The sequence below is a fragment of the Leuciscus leuciscus genome (genome assembly GCF_965113295.1).
Source record: "Leuciscus leuciscus genome assembly, chromosome: 2".
NCBI lineage: Eukaryota > Metazoa > Chordata > Actinopteri > Cypriniformes > Leuciscidae > Leuciscus > Leuciscus leuciscus.
Window position 1 is genome coordinate 39,789,122 of NC_138726.1, and position 21,522 is coordinate 39,810,643.

Genomic DNA, 21,522 nt, shown 5'->3' on the forward strand with positions numbered 1-21,522 from the left:
GACATTACCCACTGAAGGGCAGAGTGATCAGTCACAACTGTGAACATTCTGTCCTCAAGGTAATGTTGCCACATCTCTAACGCCCAGATGACTGCTAAACACTCTTTCACTGTGACGGAGTAGTTTGTTTTTGCTGGGTTTAAGCTTCGGCTTGCATAAGCTATAACTTCTTCCATTCCTTGTTCTTTTCTTTGGGTTAACACAGCTCCTAAACCTGTGTCACTAGCGTCTGTGTATACTGTGAAAGGATGCTGCAGATTTGGATGACTAAGAATGGGGGATGAAGACAAACATGTCTTGAGCTGCTCAAATGCCTGTTGACATTTATCTGACCAATTAAATGTTTTCCCTTTCTTTTTCAGAGCATTTATGGGTTCTGCAATTTGTGAAAAATTCGGCACAAATCAATGGTACCATCCGGCTAGTCCAAGAAACCGCTGTACCTCTTTGAGGTTGGTGGGTACTGGATAAGACCGAATGGCCTCAACTTTGCTTGGGTCTGCCATAATACCTTGAGTGTTCACAACATGGCCAAGGAATGAAATTTCTTGGAGGCAGAATTTACTTTTTTTCAAGTTGATGGTCAATCCTGCTTCTTGTAGCTTATGGAAGACAGTCTGAAAGTCTTGTAGATGCTGATTTAGGTCTGATGAATAGATGATTATATCATCCATGTAGACACAACACCGTTCTCCTCGCAATTTTCCCAATACCGTCTCCATTAACCTTTGGAAGGTCGCGGGGGCGTTCCTAAGCCCAAAAGGCATAACGTTAAATTGGAAAATACCTGAAGGAGTGATGAAGGCAGTTTTTGGTTTACTTGAGGGGTCCATGGCCATTTTCCAATAACCACTGTTGAGATCTACTGTGGAAAAAATTGCTGCCCCTGAAAGTGATTCGAGAATCTCTGCAATGTTCGGCAATGGGTAAGCATCCGTTTCGGTTATGGCATTTAACTTCCTGTAATCCACACAGAATCTCATGCTGCCATCTTTCTTGGGGACAAGAACGACTGGAGAAGCCCAACCCGAGTGTGATGGTTCCACAATTCCTGTCTTAAGCATCTCTTCCAGTTGTTCTTTTACCAGAGCTTGCTTGACAGGAGACATGCGGTAAGGTTTCTGTTTAATGGGTACTTGCTGACTTGTGTAGATGTAATGTTGCAGAAAATCAGTACGACCAAGTTGAAGTGTGCATACTTGAGTGTTCCTCTCCAGAAGTTCCTGCAATTGCTGTTTACCATCAGGGGGTACGTGGGCATCATTCACAGCCTTTTCAATCAGAGTTAAGTCTGTATTCTCAAGAGATGGTAACATGAGTGTGGATTGAGGAGGTATAGCGCTTAGGAAGGACAGACTCTGCCTTGGGATTTGTCGTTGGGATTTGCTACTTGCAGGCACATTGGCATTTCCAGGTTGAAACAAATGTTGTTCTCCTGGATTTGACTTGAAAAAGTATTGTCGGTCAATGACGTTGATTTGCATGCCACTAAAGAATATGAAGTCCAAACCCAAAACTACTGAATAGGCGAGGGCCTTGGAAGAAAGGACAGCAATGGGTAAAGTAAAAGAATGATCATGTATATAAATTTGTTGATGTATCCATCCTAAAGGAACTTCAGCTTCTCCATTTGCCAGATACAAAGGTCCCAAAGTCCAAGGTTGCAGTTTCTCATGTGGGGTAAGTTTTTTCCACACCTCCTCCTGCACCATAGTATAACTTGCTCCTGTGTCCACAATAGCTTTTCCTGCCCAAACACCAATGCAGACAGGCACTACTAACTGTGGCAGAATGATTGGAGATGGAGATTAAGGTAATTTTGGGGTCGTTTTCATTTTAGGTATGGTTGTAGCAGTTACAGCATTACTGATTGGTTGGCTGCCATGTTTGTGAGGTTGAAATGCCCTTCTGTAACCAGGTGGGTGCTGTGGATTCTCAGGAGTGGATGAATAATGTGGACAGTTTCCAGGTGCGTGATATCCTTTACATCTCCAGCATCTACAGAAGATGGTTTGTTAGCAGTTCTGTTTGTGGGCTTTTGTGACACATCTGGGAATGATGGGTTACTCACACAAGTTCCATACTGCTGTTGTTGCTCGTAGTCCTTCTCCAGTTGATGACCCAACTTTACGAGTTCTTCCACTGTTGTGACACGACTACATAACTGACTGGCCAGGTGAGGTTTTATGTTTTTGAGAATCAATTTAACCACCTCAGTTTCTGTCACGGTTGGTTTCCAACGTTTGCAGAGGGCTCTGTATGTGAAAGCAAAATCTCGAATTGTCTCCTTTTCTCCTTGTGTTCGGGTACGGACTCGTTCCGCCAACTCATCTTCATAATCTTCTGACAGAAAAGCAGAAAGAAATGCAGTTTTAAATTCATCCCAAGTGGTTATGGAAGATCTAGCGACCTCCCACCAGTCTCATGCTGTGCCATGTAGGACTGTGCGAAAAGTTGCTAAAATGTCAATGTCGGCAAGAGGGTGTAATGCTAGGAAGTCTTGACATCGTGCTAGATATAGCAGTGGGTCTGTGTCATCAGATGATCTTCCAAAAGTAGGAAAGGTCAATCTTAAATGGTCACTTTTGATGGCAGGAGTTTTTAGATGTGCAGGACTTACTATTGGTGAAGCAGGTATGTTAGGTGGGGTTGTAGATGAGGACTCACTTTAGGTGTGTTCGACATCGGCTGCGGCTGGATGTAACCGATCGGAGAGAGTAGCCACGTGCAGGCAGGGAGGAACTGCAAATGGAGACGTGAAGTCGGACACTTTCTGGTTCACGTAGTTACCGCTCATGTGGTGTTTGCATACTTTACCACAGCTGAAGTGAAATAAATGCAATATTTGCCAAATAATACACAGATGTTTCAGAGACATTTTCATTCAACACTTTATGTACTGCTTCATACAGCATCTGTTTGAACAAGAATAAAGTTCAACATAAGCTACTATCAATGAAGTGGAGTCTACGTTTTTTAATCAGTTTTAATTTGATAAACATGACACAATATAACAATCGCAACTACATGAAAAGAGTGTTTACTGTTATAAAACACTGATTTGTGAGCTTTAGAGGAACTAAAGGTGTTCGAATAAACACGAAACACATGTGATCATTGTCATGCGGTGAATCATGTGACAGCTGTGTCGTCATCAGAGTTCATGCAGCCCAGTGCAGCCGCTCTTGAGAAGCTGCGCTGGCTGAGTTCTCCGGCTACTCTCGAATCGCTCTCGCGGTACTTTGATGGCATACGTCACAGTCACGTGGCGTCAGTGCTGTATCAAGTCGGACAAAATTTCTAACCGGCATGCACTGCTTCAAGTCAGCCGCCGATCGGTCTGCGCAGAGCTGCATGAACTCGAACAAGCCTTTTACCTTTCTATATCCACCTTGATTGTTTTGAGGCTGTTTATTTCAAGTTGAAATTCAGTTATCTTCTTATCTAGTTCATTCATCTTGATGTTACCTTTGGTAACTTCTGCAGTGAGTTGCTCATGCTCTTTTTGAAAAATTCGCTGGGTGGTCTTGATGTCCTGCTGTAATTCCAGTTGTTGTTGTTCCACCATAAAGCGAAATTCAGTACACATGGTAGCTTCAGTTTTTTGTAGTTTCTCTGTTAGTAGCATTCTCATGGCTTTAACCCTCTGGGGACCAAAAACGCGCCCCCGCGTTTTGCTCGTTTTTTTTTTTTAGCAATGTAAAATAAGCTCAAACTGCTCTGTTAATTTTGATCTTTCATTTTCGTGTTATACATCAATCGATCCTGGTCAGTTTCTATTTTTTTTCTGTATACTCACAATAAAAATAAAGTGTTGTGCTTTTTGCCAAATAAAGAAAAATAAACATGATTCAAGTTCTGCACTCTCTCTGTCTGTGAAGTTCAATTTGAAACGCGTTCGAAAATGATCTGATACTCTGCGAAAATTCAGTCAAACAGGTAAACATAACCACGGGCATAAAGCTTGAAATCGCTTCTCTTAAATTAAGTAATTTATATAAAAAACAAATATTCTCAGCTTGTGAAATCTGTATTAAAAGAGAGCAATTCCAGTCGAGCTTATTAGAGCTCATTCAAATGTAATGTAACCACGCCCCAGAGAGCACGCGCTATTCAAACGCAAATTCTGAACCATTTCAGACCTGTGAAACGCCCACATCAGCTGTAAACACATGCAGCGCGCCGCGAGTGAGGCATAGCCTACCTAATAATCCTGGAGAAAAGAACAGTGCTGATATGAGGAGCAATAGATGAGGAGTGAGGTAGGCTAAGTTATCTTTTCTCAAGTGTTATGTGGAATAACGTTATGGAATAGCGTTAGTGTAGGCCTATGTAAACCGCAAAAAGATGAATCGCGTTTCTATAATATGAATCGCGTTTCTGTGAGATGAATGAAGGGTACATATTTGTAAAGACTGTTTAGCCTAAATATGAATCGCGTGTCTGTGTGTGAAAGAATAAACCGCTTTAATCAACTAAAATGCTTTGCTATAGCCGATGAGTAAAAATCGACTGAAATATGTTGAAATAAAATGTCTTTGTATAAGCAACGTATTAAACTGCAAATTAACATTTATATGCCCTAATATTTCATAAAAACAACGTTACAGTCAGGCGAAATATGAAAGACAACATTTTGTTGACTACATTTGGGTACAGTTTTTACTGTAGAATATACTGCCACATCAAATATATATATATACAGTCGTGCCCAGAATTAATCATACCCCTGGTAAATATGATCAAAAATGGCTGTAAAAAATAAATCTGCATCGTTTATCCTTTTGATCTTTCATTCAAAAAATTGGCAAAATCCTAACCTTTCATTTAAGTAAAAGAATTGAAAGTGGGGGGGGGGGGGAAATCACATTATAAAATAAATGTTTTTCTCCAAAACACGTTGGCCACAATTATTCATACCCTTTTATTAAATACCTTTTTGCAATCTCCTTATGCCAAGATAACTGCTCTGAGTCTTCTCCTATAATGCCTGATGAGTTTGGAGAACACCTGACCAGAGATCAGAGACCATTCCTCCATACAGAATCTCTCCAGATCCTTCAGATTCCCAGATCCATGTTGGTGCTTCTTCTCTTCAGTTCACCCCACTCATCAGGTCAGGGAACTGGGACGGTCATGGCAGAAGCTTCATTTTGTGCTCCCAAACACATTTTTGTGTTGATTTTGATGTTTGTTTTGGATCGTTGTCCTGATGGAAGATCCAACCACGGCCCATTATACGATTTCTAGCAGAAGGTGTCAGGTTTTGATTTTTTATCTGTTGATATTTGATAGAATTCACAATGCCATGTCTCTGAATAAGAAGTCCAGGACCTCCAGCAGAAAAATAGGCCCACAACATTAAAGATCCAATGGTATATTAAATTGTACTTTTTATCCTTGTGTTCACCAAACCCATCTAGTGTGTTTGCTGCCAAAAAGCTCTTTTTTTAGTTTCATCTGTTTCAACTTCACACGTCCTCTGACCACAGAACCCTGTGCCGTTTGAAGTTCCAGTCATGTCTGACAACTGAATATGCTGGAGTTTGTTCTTGGATGAGCGAGGAGCATTTTTCTTGAAACCCTCCCAAACAACATGTGGGGATGTAGGGGTTGTTTGATTTTTTTTTAATAGGCTTTCTGACCCCAAGACTTAACTAATCTCTGCAATTCTCCATCTGTGATCCTTGGAGAGTCTTTGGCCACTCAAACTTTCATCCTCACCATCCATTAAGACAATATAGACACACGTCCTCTTCCTGGCAGATTCGTAACATCTTTAGTTGATTGGAACTTCTTAATTATTGCCCTGATGGTCAAAATGGGGATTTTCAATTCTTTAGCTATTTTCTTACATCCACTTTCTATTTTGTGATGCTCAACAATCGTTTGCTGCACATCAGAACTATTTTCTTTGGTTTTATTCATTGTGATGGATGATTCAGGGAATTTGGCCTTTGTGCTTCCTCATATTTAAACTCCTGTGAAACAAGAAGTCATAGCTAGACAATTTCATGTTCCTAGTCACCCTGGTGTGCTAAAAAAGGTAAATATTAATGGGAATATACTTCAGAGATATTTTATTCATAAAAAATTCTAGGGGTATGAATAATTGTGGCCAACGTGTTTTGGAGAAAAACATGTATTTCATAATGTGATTTCCCCCCCATTTTCAATTCTTTTACTTCAATGAAAGGTTAGATTTTTGCCAATTTTTTGAATGAAAGATCAAAAGGATAAACGATGCAGATTTATTTTTTACAGCCATTTTTGATCATATTTACCAGGGGTATGATTAATTCTGGGCACGACTGTATATATATATAAAAAAAATACATTTTTTGTCAAAAATAAAGTCATCAACTAAGATGTTAGATGTTCCAATGTTGGCGTCACGTCCCGCTGCGTCACGTCCCGCCGAAATGGGCGTGGTCTAGGCCTATAAATACCGCTCGCAGGCAGCTATTATCTGGTTTTTCATCATCGAAGCAACCAGAGCGTGTGCATGCACGGCAAGATACGCAGTACTCGTTCCCTCTTCTAGAGAGAACCGAGGTTACGTTAGTAACCGAGTACGTTCTCTTACGAGAGGTCTCTCGTACTGCGTAAGATATCTTACGCTAGGGGACCCAATGCAAAACGCCGTGCATGCTGAGATCTGACACCAAAGACCCAAGGGCGAAAGCCCGGGGTACATATAGTGCACAATCACCCAGGGAACTCACAGGGAGTCCGGGAAGAGGGAGGGGCGAAGCCGCACTCTTCCACATATGGCAGCGTCGCTTAGACGCGAATTTCATCATACAGACAGGGCGGGGTACGGCCTGAACTGATGGGGAAATGTGGGTCTTACACAGTTTGCCCAGGCACATCTCGTGCTGCTGCTTTTCACTGTCGATCATCGAGCTGTGCTCAGTAGACGCAGCATTCTGAGCTGATAACATCAGGTCAGATAATACTGGTTAACTTAGACCGACAGCAGCCTGGCCTGCAGGGCGGGAACCTCTAGGTTGTAGAACCTTATAAATGTAGACGGGGAGGCCCAGCCTGCCGCCGTACAAATATCTTGCAAGGCAATCCCACTCGACCAGGCCCACGAAGAGGCCATGCCTCTCGTGGAGTGCGCTCTGACACCCAACGGGCATTGCATGCCCTTGGAGGCGTATGCCAGCGCTATAGCATCAACTATCCATCTGGATAGGCTCTGTTTCGACGCGGCTAGTCCCTTAGAACGCCCGCTAAACGAAACAAAGAGCTGCTCCGTCTGTCTGAAAACAGACGAGCGAGACACATAAGCTCGTAATGCCCTGACTGGGCAAAGGAGGCCCGCGTCTCTTTCCTCATCAGGGACCGGTAGGGCTGACAGGGAGATAACCTGCGCCCTAAACGGTGTGTTGAGGGATTTTGGAACATAACCATGCTTAGGTTTGAGTATAACTTTTGAGTCATTAGGCCCAAACTCCATGCACGTCGCGCTCACAGAGAGCGCGTGTAAGTCCCCTATGCGCTTCACTGAAGCGAGAGCCAGCAGAAACACAGTCTTGAAAGACAGATGTTTCAAATCAATTGACTGTAAAGGCTTGAATGGCGCACCTTTCATGGCTTCCAGAACCGTAGAAAGGTCCCATATGGGGACTGAGGGAGGTCTGGGAGGATTCAGTCTCTTAGCCCCTCTAAGGAAGCGGATGACTAAATCGTTCCTTCCTATTGACTGACCAAGCGTTGTTCCCGAGAACGCTGCTATAGCCGCCACATAAACTTTGAGCGTGGAGGGGGCCCTGCCCTTATCCAACAGCTCTTGTAGGAAGGAAAGCACCTCCGTCACTCCAAAGTCTGTGGGTGACACGCCACAGGCTGTGCACCAGCCCGAAAACACTGACCATTTCGAGGAGTAGAGCCGTCTCGTAGACGGAGCTCTAGCCTGCGTGATCGTGTTTAATACTCCTTTAGGGAGTCCAACATGTACCCGTTGATGGCCCAGACATGAAGGGACCACAATTCCGGGTGAGGATGCCAGATCGAGCCGTGGGCCTGTGAGAGGAGGTCTCTCCTCACTGGTACTGGCCACGGGGCAGTACTTGCTAACTGCATCACGACTGGGAACCAAGGTTGGTTTTCCCAGAACGGTGCTACCAGCAATACTGAGCATCCTTCTTCCCTGATCCGCTCTATCACCTGAGGCAGGAGAGAGACGGGGGGAAAAGCATAGAGCGGGCGGCGGGGCCACACATGGGCCAGCGCGTCCCTGCTCTTGGAGAAAAATTCCGGACAGTGAGCGTTTTCATGAGACGCGAACAGGTCTACTTCCGCTCTGCCGAATTTCTTCCACAGCAGTTGGACTGTCTGTGGGTGTAGAGACCATTCGCCTGCCGGAACATTGTTCCTGGACAGTCTGTCTGGTCCTATATTCAGGAGCCCTGGCACGTGCGCTGCTCTGAGCGAGCGCAGGTTGCACTGAGCCCATACCAGGAGGCGTTCTGCCAGCCTGTACAGGTTCCTGGACCTGAGGCCGCCCTGGCGATTTATGTAGGACACCACAGACATGTTGTCCGAACGGACCAGGACGTGGCGTCCTTTTATTTGGGGACAAAAACGCGTCAGCGCGTTGTCTACTGCCAGCATTTCGAGGCAGTTTATGTGCAGGAGCTTCTCCCGTTCCGACCACTGGCCGAAGAACGGTCTGCCCTCGAGCAGCGCTCCCCATCCCGAGGTGGACGCGTCCGTGGACACCACTTTCACCCTCGAGGAAGTCCCCAGGCTTACACCTGATTGGTACCAGTCGTTCGCTCTCCAAGGTTTCAGAGCTGTGACGCACTTCTGATTGACCCTGAGGTGAAGCAAACCGGATGCCCACGCTCGGCGTGGGACTCGCGCTTTCAGCCAAAACTGCAGCGGGCGCATGCGGAGCAGGCCCAGCTGGAACACTGATGATGCTGAGGCCATGAGGCCCAGCATCTTCTGAAATTTCTTGAGCGGGACAGACGCGCCGCAGCGCAACGAGTTCGCTGTGCGTTGAATGTCTACCGCACGCTGTGGTGATAGTCGCGCTATCATGGACAGCGAGTCCAATTCTGTGCCCAGGAAAGATATCTTCTGACTGGGTGACAGAGAGCTCTTCGCCCAATTGACACTGAGACCCAAATTCTCGAGGTGATCGAGTAAAACGGTCGTGTGTTCTATGAGCACTGAACGAGATTGCGCTAGAATCAGCCAATCGTCCAAATAGTTCAGTACTCGCATGCCTCTCATTCTGAGGGGTGCGAGTGCCGCATCCATGCACTTCGTAAACGTACGGGGTGCCAGGGATAAACCGAACGGCAGGACTGTGTACTGATATGCCTGGCCCTCGAAGGCGAATCTCAAATATCGCCTGTGACGTGACGCTATCTGTATTTGAAAATACGCGTCTTTCAGATCTATTGACACAAACCAATCTCCTTGGCGAATATGCACAAGGATTTGTCTGGTCGTGAGCATCCTGAACTGTCGCTTCACAAGCACTCTGTTCAGTTGCCTTAGATCTAGTATGGGTCTGAGACCCCCGTCTTTTTTCGGTACCAGGAAGTATCTGCTGTATAGCCCTCCTTCGCTCTGAACTTGAGAGAGAGGCTCTATGGCCCCTTTGTTCAATAGTTTCGCCACTTCGGCTCGAAGTAAATGTGCTACTTCTGCTTTTACCGTGGTCTCGACGCGCGCCGCATGGCGGCGAGGGCGTCGGCGAAACTGTAGCGAATAGCCTCTTTTTATAATGTCCAGCACCCACTTCGAAACCCGGGCAGCTTTGCCCATGCGTCTGCATGAATAGCTAGGGGTTGAATACGAAGCGCGCTCCGCTCGCTCAGCGATGGAGAAGCTTCGGCGTGCTGCAACACAAGCGTCGCGCTCGTGACATTTGAGGCATGGGGCGCGCTGATAACAGCGGGCAGATTGCCCGCGCTCGACTCCTCTGCGGTGGTCAACCGCGAGGGGGAGGGCTGGGCGGTTCCCGTAGGAACTGTCATGTCTATGTGTGGATGTGGGCGCGGGACAGCGGGCACATTTATCACACCGAAAGCATCGTTCGCTTGAGTGAAGCGAATGCACGTTGGTTTCGTTTTTACAGAAACCGTGAGACATTCATAACGTGGTGTTAGTGGGCACTGGGAAGTGGGCACATTCACCATGTTTGAAGCGCAACCGATCTGAGTCGATTTTATGTGCGCGAGCCCTGTGTGACAGGCTGTGCTTGTGTGTAGAGATGGGCACTGGGCAGTGGGCATTCTTACTACACATGAGACACCATCGGCCGTGGCCGGGACACCAGAAAATACACTCTTTTGGGGATTTATCTGGGTAGCCGTGAAAACGGCATTTGTGTGCAGGCAAGCGGGTGACAGAACCGGCTTGTTGGCTGCAGAAAACACTGGAACAGTCACATTTGCTGGAACTGGACGAGCGAGTAGCTTTGGTGTGAGTCTGGCCGCAGCGGGACTTGAACACCGTCGTTTTCCTAGACGTGCTAGGACGACTTCGGGGCCTCGGGCTTTACCGTTATCCTAGGTCGCGGACCACGCACGGCGGGGCGGCGACCGGATGAGCGGGAGCGCGGTCTCGCGCTTCAGGCCTGGCGGCGCTGCGAAGTGGCGGCAGTGGACGGTGGCTGGGGCTGTGAGCTCTGTGCAGGCGGTTTCGCACGGCCTGCTGCAGAGCTGGAGCGCTTCGGGAGGAAGTGCTTCATAGCCTGTGACGCTTTCTGTACCTCTGCGAATCTCTCCGCAAAATCCTTGACGGAGGATCCAAAGAGGCCCGTGGCGGAAAGCGGGGCGTCGAGGAACGCGGTGCGCTCGGACTCGGCCATTTCCGAGAGCGTCAGCCAAAGATGTCTCTCGGTCACAGTGAGAGAGGCCATATTCCGTCCAATGGCCTGCGCTGCAGACTTAGTAGCACGGAGAGCGAGGTCCGTGGCACTCCTTAAGTCCGGCACGCAGATCGCGTCAGGTCCTTCCTCATCCAGCTTACGGAGGAGATCGGCCTGGAAGATCTGTAGCGTAGCTATGGTGTGCAGCGCTGACGCAGCTTGCCCGGTGGCGGAGAAAGCGCGGTGGAGCAGGCTTGACGTCATGCGGCAAGCTTTAGAGGGTAGGGCCAACTTAGCGCGCCGTCCAGCGGAGGGCGGACATAAGTGGGCCGCTATCGCCTCTTCGACCGGCGGCAGCGAAAGGTATCCCTTTTTCTTGGCATCGTCAACTGCAGAGAATGCCAAAGAAACAGCAGGACACACTCTAGCTGAATAGGGGGCGTTCCAGGACTTAGCGACTTCTTCGTGTAACTCAGGAAGAAAAGGCGCTGGTCTGGACGCAGGCGAAGCGTGCTCCCCAGGCAGGAAAAAGCCATCCAGCCGGTTGTGAGCGGGCTGCTCGGGCGAAGACCACTCGAGGCCGAGGCTCGCCGCGGCCTGTGCGAGTACTCGCATGAGCTCCGTCTCGATGGACGCTCTCTTGCCTGACGATGTGCGGGCAGGGGGCGCGGGATCCCCAGAGCCCGCCCAATCCTCACTGCCTGACGCCAGGATAGAGCAGGAATCATCCTCTCCCAGCAGGGCTTCCTCGCCAGCGATGTCGACGGAAGCGGCGGCAGACGGCGGCCGCTGTCCGTCAGGAAGAGAGGCTGACGAAGCCGGGGAAGCAAGCGGGCGAACCGGCGAGCTTTGGCGGCTGGGGGAAGGTTCCGGGACCCGCACGGCGCAGTCTCAGCGAAGAAGGCCAGGCGAGTCCTCAGAGTCGCCATAGTCAGCGGCGACACACACACACAAACAGAGTACAGAGTAATGGAAAGGATATGAGAGCCGGAAAGCGCAGCAGGAAGGCAGGAAGGCGGCGCGGCCAGCGACTTCAATGACTCGTCCCGCTGAAGGTGCTCTCTCTCAGACGGCGCGGCTTCTTCTCCAGCTCCAGCGATGTGTGTGCTTCGCTTGAAGGATGAAAAATCAGATAATAGCTGCCTGCGAGCGGTATTTATAGACCTAGACCACGCCCATTTCGGCGGGACGTGACGCAGCGGGCGCGAAGTGCCCTGATTGGGTCTGGTGTCACGCCAGGCCTCGCTCAATAGGCTGCTGCAGTTGCCGCAGAGCAGCCAATAGGCGCGCGAGCTGCCTCGCCTATGTCTGCATGCTGCCGCAACGCGTTTTGCATTATTACAAAATTAAGGATAATTTTTGGCTTCAATATCTCGCGGAAAAAGGATTTTCCCCTAGCGTAAGATATCTTACGCAGTACGAGAGACCTCTCGTAAGAGAACGATAAAGCAAGACTATTTTCACATAATTTTGAAGCCAGAACTCGAAGTGAAAACATCCATTAGTCAAAAGTCTTGTGGACACATATTATTTAGTATGTGTTTTGTGGTCTTATTTCAACAACTTTCATTTTTATTTTTTTCAATAACCACGCATAAACATTATTCTCTTAAAAATACAAACATCTACATACATGTTGCTCACATATTATGCTAGCCCTGTTTGTGCTATATAGAGTGAATTTACACCTTTGCCATTAACATGTTTATAAATAACTGAAAAAAGCACAAATGTCAGGGTATGTCAGAACATCTCAAGGGCCCCAAAAACACCTTGGTCCCCAGAGGGTTAATTAATTGATCAGTCTCGGTTTCTTCTTGTTGTTTTCTTGCAGTTAAGGTGGTGAAGAGTTGCTGATGGTTGGACTCCATTTTTACAGTCAAAGCATCCAGTTGCCCGCCAGTGTGAGAAGTCAGTTGTTTTATTTCATAGGTAAGTTCACTCACAGTCTTTTCTTGATTTGTTTGACTTTCAAATAGACGATCCCAATTCCATTGTAGTTGTGTAGTAAGATGATGCATTTCTTTTCCAGGCGTGGGAAAGAAACCAGGTAGGGAACCAGGTAAGCCATGTTGTATTTCTGGAGAAGTAGTTTCAGATGGGATGCACAGATGCATAGGATCTAGTTCCTGCTCCCAGGTTTGGCCTTGGTCAAGAAGGTTGTCAGCAGGTGGTGTAGAAGCAAAACGGACATTCCATTCCTGTGGAGTTTTGTGGGGCAGTGTGGGTGTGGAGTAGAAAATGGAAGTGCTTGGCACTGGCAGTGGTTGACTGAAACGTTGCACATTTTGCTGTTGCCCACTTGGAGTAGGGAGGTCCGGAGGAGGATCGATATCCACCAAAGTGGATGGGGAGGGTGGTTTTGTGGCCATATGTATCGTTTATATCAGTCAATGTATAAAAGTTCAATAAAGGTATTGTCTTTCAATGTGTGTGGTGGGTATGTAAATCACCAAAAAAAAAAAAAGGTACAAAAAATTAACACACGCCCTCACACAAGAAGTCACAATTTTCAAATGATCCCCCACAGCAATTACCAATAGGGCTACACATTAAATGTTCTAGCATAGAAAATCACTTCAATTATCCATTAGCTTAGAAGCCACACCCTTGATGTCTCTCATTTAACCACTTATCAAAAACACTTATCATAGAGCTAAAAAATAAGAGTTGGTTCCAAAATCAGCAACACACAATTGAAGCAATAAAAATACTTTCTTTACATGACAATTATGAGAAGTGATAACACCAACAACAAAAAATATCAGTTCCTTTGTACGTTTTTTTATTTTTTATTTTTTAATGCAGTGCTAAAGGGTTACCCACATAAATTTCAGCTTATCAATTCATTAACACACTATTCACAGAAGTCATGCAATCTTCCCAAAAACACTCAAAATCATATTCACAGGGTGTTTCTCAATATGCGTTCTTCAGCGATCTTGCGTCCTTGTGTTCTCGTTTTACGTCATCATTAACCGTCGAAGTTCAGACTAGGGGTGGGCGATGTGGTAAAAATATCATATCACGATTTTTTTCAGGAAAATCACGATTAACGATTTTATTACGATTCTTTTTTATGTTGGTTTTACTATTTTGTGACTGAGCATTATAGCCAAACTAATGTCCATATTTTAAAAACAAAGCCTAGGTAACAAAATATAAAATACGAAAGAAGACAGGGGCGAAGATAAAAATATTTGTCATTATTTTCTTTGTTAAGATCAAAGATACACATTACACACACAACTTAATATACAAATTAAATAAACAGTGCTTTGTTTTCAGCTACAGGTGTATTTAACAGTAGCATTGAAGAAAGTAATTAAATGAACAAATATGAAAATAAAACAAAACATAGACTTCACTGTATAAATTATAAATTGATACTTATTAAAGCTACTATTAAAGTTATCAGTCAAGAGCAGTGAGTGATTTTCTCTTTGCATTTTGTTGTTTTATTAACAATAAAGGGATAGTTCTCCTAAAAATTCAAATTGTCATAATTTACTCTCTCAAGTTGTTTTAAACTCGAATAAGTTTCTTTCTTCTGTTGAAAATAAAAGTTATTTGGAAGAATGTGGGTAACCAAACAGTTGATGTACCCCAGTGACAACCATAGTATATTTTTCTCCTATGGAAGTCAATGGGGACCAGCTACTGTTTGTATAGCCACATTCTTCAAAATATTAATATTAGAAAAATATTAGAAAATATTAGAAGGAAATTAATACAGGCTTGGAACAACATTATAGTGCGTAAATAATGAGATCATTTTTATTTTTGGGTGAACTATCCCTTTAAGGACAAACGGCAGCGTGTTTGTCTCTTTAAGAGCTGCACTCGACGCGTCTTTTATACACGCATTTGACAAGCAGATTTTCTCTCAATTTTCTCAAGTTTGCTTTCACTTTAGACATCACCGACTTTGTTTATGTAAACCTTGTGTGCAGTGGTGTAGTCTAGTTTTTTGTAGTGAGTATACTCTATATAACATGTGTGTGTGTGTGTGTGTAGTGGAGCATACACTGAGCTATGGAAGTAAAATAATGTCAAATGTTTTTGAAATAAAAAGCCTGTTGAATTGCACTACTTGAAAAAAAATAGGCATTGCATTAACCATGCTTGCATTTTAATGCATTGTATTTTTAGTGCTTACATTTTTATGGGCTGAAATTCAACATGGTTGAATATTTAAGCTGTGAATATTTCAATTAAAAACATTTCAAACACCTTTTCATTATTAAAAATTCAATAATCCATATTCACCTTTCATATTTCACTTCCAAAATATTCAAACTGTTTAAAAATACAACCAGTAATATTCAACAGGCAATTTTCGGTCCATTTTATTTCGCTTTGCAAATTCGCTTCCACAAATTCAGTGGTTCAAATTCGACAGTAAATTCAACATTGACGTCCAGGAACTGCAGGAAAAGCAGTAGATTGCCGAGCATACTCTCCATCTGCTGTTAGTCGACCTCACCAGCAGATGGTGCAAAAGCGCGTGTTGAAGACCAGCAACAGTTAGAACAAGTCATTCATTCATAAAACTCATTTACAGCAATGTAAGTGTATTTGTGATTATTATGACGGCTGTTTTATGTTAAATTCAGTGTCTTCACGGTTACTTTTCCTGTGTAGCCTACATGCATCTTTCTCTACCGTGAACGAGATTATAATGTTATTCCCCGATGCGGATATACAGATCCAATGTTACATTTTTGAGGTTGACATTTCTCTCTTGGTTGTTTAGTTGCCTTAACTTTATATTGTGGCAATGTGCTGCATGCAGGCTATTAGGGTTTCCCTCAATACTTAAGGATTCCCCTGCTGGATATATACAACGCTTAACGTAGCTTAATGGACTACAGTGATGTAAAAGACCAAACTCGCAGGCAAGCAGATGGACTCAGAATAATGCGCAAAGCTTAATGCTGAGCGTTTCCCAGTGATAGACTGGCATACAGAAGGCTTGATGTTGGACATTCGCACATTTAGGGACCGTCTCTAAAGTGTATACGACTTTGGTACACACGTTTCTAACTCCGATAGCATTTGAATAGAACGACTTACAGTCATACAACCAACTGTAAAGTGTTCATTTAGTGTCAGGCATAATGCACACCCTTTGGTTTTTGATATTTATTCAAATAAATTTAAGTTTGCTTTTGAAGTTAGAAACGTGTATGCCAATGTTGTATGCAACTTTAGAGACGGTCCCTAAATGTGCTAATGTCCAATATCAAGCCAATTTTACATTTAGTCATTTAGCAGACGCTTTTATCCAAAGCGATTTACAGTTAAACTAACAATAGGAGGACAATATGCAAGTGCTGTGACAGTTTAAGCTAATGCAATACACGTATGCATACTCTCTCTCTATATATATATATATATATGTGTGTGTATATATATATATATATATATATATATATATATATATGTATGTGTTGATTTTATGCCAGTATATCACGAACGCTCAGCATGAAACTTTGCGCGTTAAGTTCATATTCTGAGTCCATCTGCTTGCCTGTAGCCTATATAATAGCCTACAGCCTACTTCCCTAATAAGGTGCAAGATTGGTCTTTCATATCACTATCAACGGAAGGGAAATCCTTGAGTATGAGGTATTGAGGGAAACCGATTATAATCCTGTTCATGGTAGAGAAAGCTGATGACATGTAGGCTAGAATACACAGGGAAAGTAACAATGAAGTTATTGAATGAAACATAAACACAGCTTTTGTGTGTTTATCATCTTTTCCGCATATACTGACACATAATCATTTTCATTTTATGAATGAATGTCTTCGTCAGCAACAAGCGCTTTTGCACCATCTGATGGTGAGGTCGACTAACAGCAGATGGAGAGTATGCTCGGCAATCTACTGCTTTTCCTGCAGTTCCTGGACGTCAATGTTGAATTTACTGTCGAATTTGAACCACTGAATTTGTGGAAGCGAATTTGCAAAGCGAAATAAAATGGACCGAAAATTGCTTGTTGAATATTATTGGTTGTATTTTTAAACAGTTTGAATATTTTGGAAGTGAAATATGAAAGGTGAATATGGATTATTGAATTTTTAATAATGAAAAGGTGTTTGAAATGTTTTTAATTGAAATATTCACAGCTTAAATATTCAACCTTGTTGAATTTCAGCCCATAAAAATGTAAGCACTAAAAATACAATGCATTAAAATGCAAGCATGGTTAATGCAATGCCTATTTTTTTTCAAGTAGTGCAATTCAACAGGCTTTTTATTTCAAAAACATTTGACATTATTCTACTTCCATATGAGCGCTCATTCCAGAGACGCGTAGAACAATTGCAGTCTCTTTTAGCTTTAATATTCATAGACACTAGTCCATATCGAGATTTGATTCATTGTACAGCAGCTACTTTTGATTTATTCATTCAAAAATAGCCTAATTCCGTGACGTTCTGCTTTATATAGCAAGTTCCATTTGTGACTGGATTCCGCAATTCGATCCGTCGCTTCGCAAACACAGACGGGGTGAATTTATGAATGAAAGTGTGAAAGTTCTGACACAAAACGAAGTTGATACGTATCCTCACGCTTTTTTTAAGTGGGTATACGCAAATCCTTGGCCTTTTCTAGTGGGTATACGGCGTATACCTGCGTATCACGTATACACCACTGCTTGTGTGTATTTGACAGTAAAGACTCGAAAGATAACTTAGTCCAGGCACTGGTAGACAGGCTTTTAGTGCATGTGAGCTTCGCATGTACGCGCTGAGAAACGCACACGTTAGAACAGCGCATCAGCACGCGAATTAAATGTTTAACCGACAAGGCATTAAAGCACATGCAAATTATGAACTTTTGTGAACTGTAGTGTCCCGTTCCGCTGCGTTAACATTTGATCTGAATATATGTCGCGTTGTTCAGCATGTTGGGACAGAGGCGCCAGAACAGCAACTGAGAATGCGCGATACTACGATATTTCTTCAAAAGCAGATCGTGGAGACATTTTAATCGTCCACGATCAAAAATCGTCATATCGCACACCCCTAGTTCAGACCCAATTCTCAAGGACGCATGAAAGAACCGGAAAGAACCCGGATGTGTTCTTGATACCGAGGATGCATCGAATGCAGACTTGAGCTAGTACTCGCCTGGTGTCCCAGAAGTCATTGCGGCAAAACAATGGAGGAGGGAAGCGCAGCGCATACCTGTAAGTCTTGTAATGTATTTTTAACGTCACTAATCTAAATATAGATCTGATTTTGATATATTATTTGAAGTTGGGAAATATATGGGGTTGTGGAAAGTTACATTTATCCATCAGAACTTAAGTTTTTTTAATTAAAATACGCTAGCTAGCTTACATCCTGAGGTAAATGTAAACGGTTTTATTTAGCACGAATTCGCAGTTGCAAATAGAGCTTACATCTGTATTAACGTTAGTTAATCAGCTATTTAGCAGTATTTTATTAATTTCTTCCTATACTTAGGGAGCAACGAAGAGACAAGAATGCTTATCCAGTGGAGAGGAGCAAACGAAGCCCTCTTCACTGGAAAGAGGAACTCCTCTAAATCTGTCTGGGAGTAAGTAATTATACTTTCTTGTTGCATGTTCATTATCATGATATATCATACTGTTGAATTTTGGCACATATACTCTTGTATATAGTCAGTTTCTTGGTTTATTTTATTTTACATTATAATGTTAGTTTCCTGTAGTTTCCTGTTACTGATCAGATGTCTTCTCTTTTCAGGGTTTTTGTGAAAGACACCAGAATTCCAGTCATGCCTAAACAGGCAAAGAAAAAATGGAACAATTTAAAGGAGAAATACAAGGTAAGAATGTCTTTCAGTCATGTTGATCAGTCATATATATAGTGCAGTGAAGCAAGATATATTTTTTTATTTATTAGGAGTTGAGGGACCCACCGACAGGGAAAGGGGTAGAGGCAGGAGGAGTCACAGCTGCCACTTGGCAGTGGTATAATGAAATGGATGCTGTGCTCCAGGGGCAGCATTCCATCAATCCGCCCCTGGTAGTAGCAGCAAATGTGTCTGCTACGGCAAGTGGCGTTGTGGCTTCTTCCTCCTCTGCCCCTCTTCCAGGCAGTGAAGCACAGAAGAGACCGATGAAGAGGCGAAGCTCCTCAGAGCTCATTGAGCTGTTCAGGGAGCAGGCTGAGAGAGATGAGGAGAGGGAAAGGCAGTCAGCTGCAAAAGAAGAAGAGAGGGAGAGGGCTACTACAGAAAGGGCTGAGCGCTACCTTGCTCTTTTTGAGAAACTTGTTAATAAATTATAATAAAAGTTCATTAGAAAGTATATTTTGGTTTGAAGAATTTTTTATTTACATTATGATTTCATTGTAAATATTTCCAAAGTTTATTTGCACTTGCACTGACTATTAACATCAACCCCACCCAATAATTCTACACTACATAACATAACATAACATAGCTCAGCTGAGTATTTGTATAACAAATATATATATATATATATATATATATATATATATATATATATATATATATATATATATATATATATATATATATACTCTTACTCTCATTCCCTCACACACACAAACTAACTTGATCTAACTATAGTCATGTTCTTGCAGGCATGCAGGTAGCTCTTCAGGGGCAGAGAGTTGTGCTGCAAGTCTAGCCCTTATGTTGTTCCCAGTTTGCTTCAGGTCCCCACCCATGTCTTCTGCTTCTGCATCCTCATCCCCAAGGTCCTCTTCTTCCAGGATGTCATCAGTGGCGTGACACAGATTATGAAGAATGCAGCATGTAGCAACCACTTTTGGGGCGAATAGAGGATTGATCTCCAGGGCCAGGGGCGTCATGCAAGCCAAAATTCTGGGGGGGCACAATCTGAGACGTTGCAATTGTTTTCTGACGGGTGATATGGATCATGTTAGGAGGGGTCAGGGGGTTTCTCCCCCTGAAAATGTTTAAATTCTGGCTGCTAAACATACCATTTCAATGCAGTTTGGGAGGGCCAGAAATACCTTAACGGAGCTAGCAGCAACCCTCCTCTATCTGAGGACTAAGTTAAAGTATCTATTTTGTAAGTTTATGTAAAAGACAGGTTGATGAAAGAACTGTAAGCTCAAATTCAAAAGCTTTTGAAGTCTACTTCATTAAAGCATGTTTACACACACACTTACTGTACACTTAGGCCTACACATGATTTTAAAAACAGTAGCCTACCATTGCAGTTTTTATGTTATGATAATTGGTATGTGACCTAAGAACGATCTTACATTAAAGGTACATAAAGGTGCTGAGGTCTGACTTTGTGGTGCTCTGAAATTAAGTTATTTTAATATTAATATGTGATGAAGGACTTTGAAAGAAGTTTGACAGATTTCAGTGTTGAATAAGGTTAACACTACCCCGTTTATTTGAAAATGGTTAATATTTGACAGAAATGTAAAAAAGTAATCAAAACTGATCAGATAACGTTACTATGGCTTTGTATGGCAGTAACGTTAGCCAACTAGTTTACGGTTAGACTAGGCTAGCTATCGATAACGTTACACTGACACAACTTAAGTTAATGCTCTGAATTCGCAGCTAATATCAAATCCATCACTTTTTGATCAAGATAAAATTTCCAGGTCAACCACAAATAATCCCACTACATTTTAATATCATCCGATAACTAATTCAATGCCGATTTGTTGCTTTGCCCACTTACCACTTCAAGACCATCTGTAAAACATTGCCAGCTCAACGTGCGAGACGAGTGAGTTGCTTGAACATACACAGCAAAGATTCTAGAGCGCTACGCGCGTAGCACTCTAGATTTGATATACACAGGAAAAAGGGGCGGGCTGATGCATAGCTGACCGATTTTTTACACATCTAGAAGAATACATTTGAGTCGTTATAGGCTCTGGTATATTATGGAGCATAATAGGAATAAAGTTGTGACAAAAAAATTATCAGGGAGGAAAAATCTGAGGGGGCACGTGCCCCCTCACTTTGAATGGGCATGACGCCACTGTCCAGGGCCCTCAGGAATATAGCCCTCCAGCGTGTTTTAAGCATGCCAAAGGCACGCTCAATGATGCACCTAGCCTTGGCATGGTGTTTGTTAAAGCGGCCTTCAACACGACCTGGCGGTAAGACACATAGTCAGTGACAATCGGTCAGTTAGGGTCAAGATGAATCGACCATTGACAATGTTTATTCACTAAAATGCAATGACATTGAAAATGCAACTGTCACTATATTTATCATAATTAAGTAAAGAAACTGTAATGTTATAACTATGTAGACCTACTTACCAGCCACAGGTTGTCTGTATGGGGTGATTATGGTGACAGGATGTTGCAGACATGGGTAGCCCCCATCTCCAAGAAGAGATGGTAAACGGGGATCCACAGTTAGCCATAACCCTATTATTTATAATAATAAATATAAAATATATTTATTTAAATATTATAATTATAGTTTTTGGGGAGTCATAGCACATGGCATTTTCCCAGAATGAACCTTACCTTGCCATAAAAATGTCAAAGTATCTAATTTTCGTAAAAGACTTTAATCTTGACAAGAGGGGAAGGGGGCCCTCTCTATGATATAATTTCCAGTTTCTGTTCTGCATGATTCTTCATGTAGATTGCACCATATGACTTTGATTTGGCAGACAAACATTTTTCAATAATAAGAAAATTAATTT

The 21,522-nt window shown here is 43.3% G+C and overlaps 2 protein-coding genes across 2 annotated transcripts in view; one reads left to right on the top strand and one right to left on the bottom strand.

Annotated features, from left to right (window-relative positions):
• Positions 1-6,442: 6,442 nt before the first annotated feature.
• The window catches only part of LOC309493456 (uncharacterized protein), a 34,436-nt gene continuing 19,356 nt past the window's right edge, over positions 6,443-21,522 (bottom strand). Inside the window, exon 2 of the mRNA XM_082162599.1 lies at positions 6,443-7,082. Coding sequence (XP_082018725.1) covers positions 6,968-7,082 — 115 coding nt within the window. The 3' untranslated portion in view covers positions 6,443-6,967. The remainder of the gene's footprint in view (positions 7,083-21,522) is intronic.
• LOC309493445 (uncharacterized protein) lies at positions 18,020-19,661 on the top strand. Its single transcript, XM_082162565.1, has 4 exons — positions 18,020-18,039; positions 18,320-18,413; positions 18,584-18,665; positions 18,743-19,661. The coding sequence occupies exons 2-4, from the start codon at positions 18,340-18,342 to the stop codon at positions 19,127-19,129; spliced, it is 543 nt and encodes a 180-aa protein (XP_082018691.1). The 5' UTR covers positions 18,020-18,039; positions 18,320-18,339; the 3' UTR covers positions 19,130-19,661.

Bases quoted from the DNA above. Each gene is read 5' to 3' on its own strand.
- LOC309493445 (XM_082162565.1), top strand. From the start codon at position 18,340: ATGCTTATCCAGTGGAGAGGAGCAAACGAAGCCCTCTTCACTGGAAAG. The intron at 18,414-18,583 runs GTAAGTAATTAT...TTCTCTTTTCAG, and splicing joins TCCTCTAAATCTGTCTGGGA to GGTTTTTGTGAAAGACACCA. The intron at 18,666-18,742 runs GTAAGAATGTCT...TTTATTTATTAG, and splicing joins ATTTAAAGGAGAAATACAAG to GAGTTGAGGGACCCACCGAC.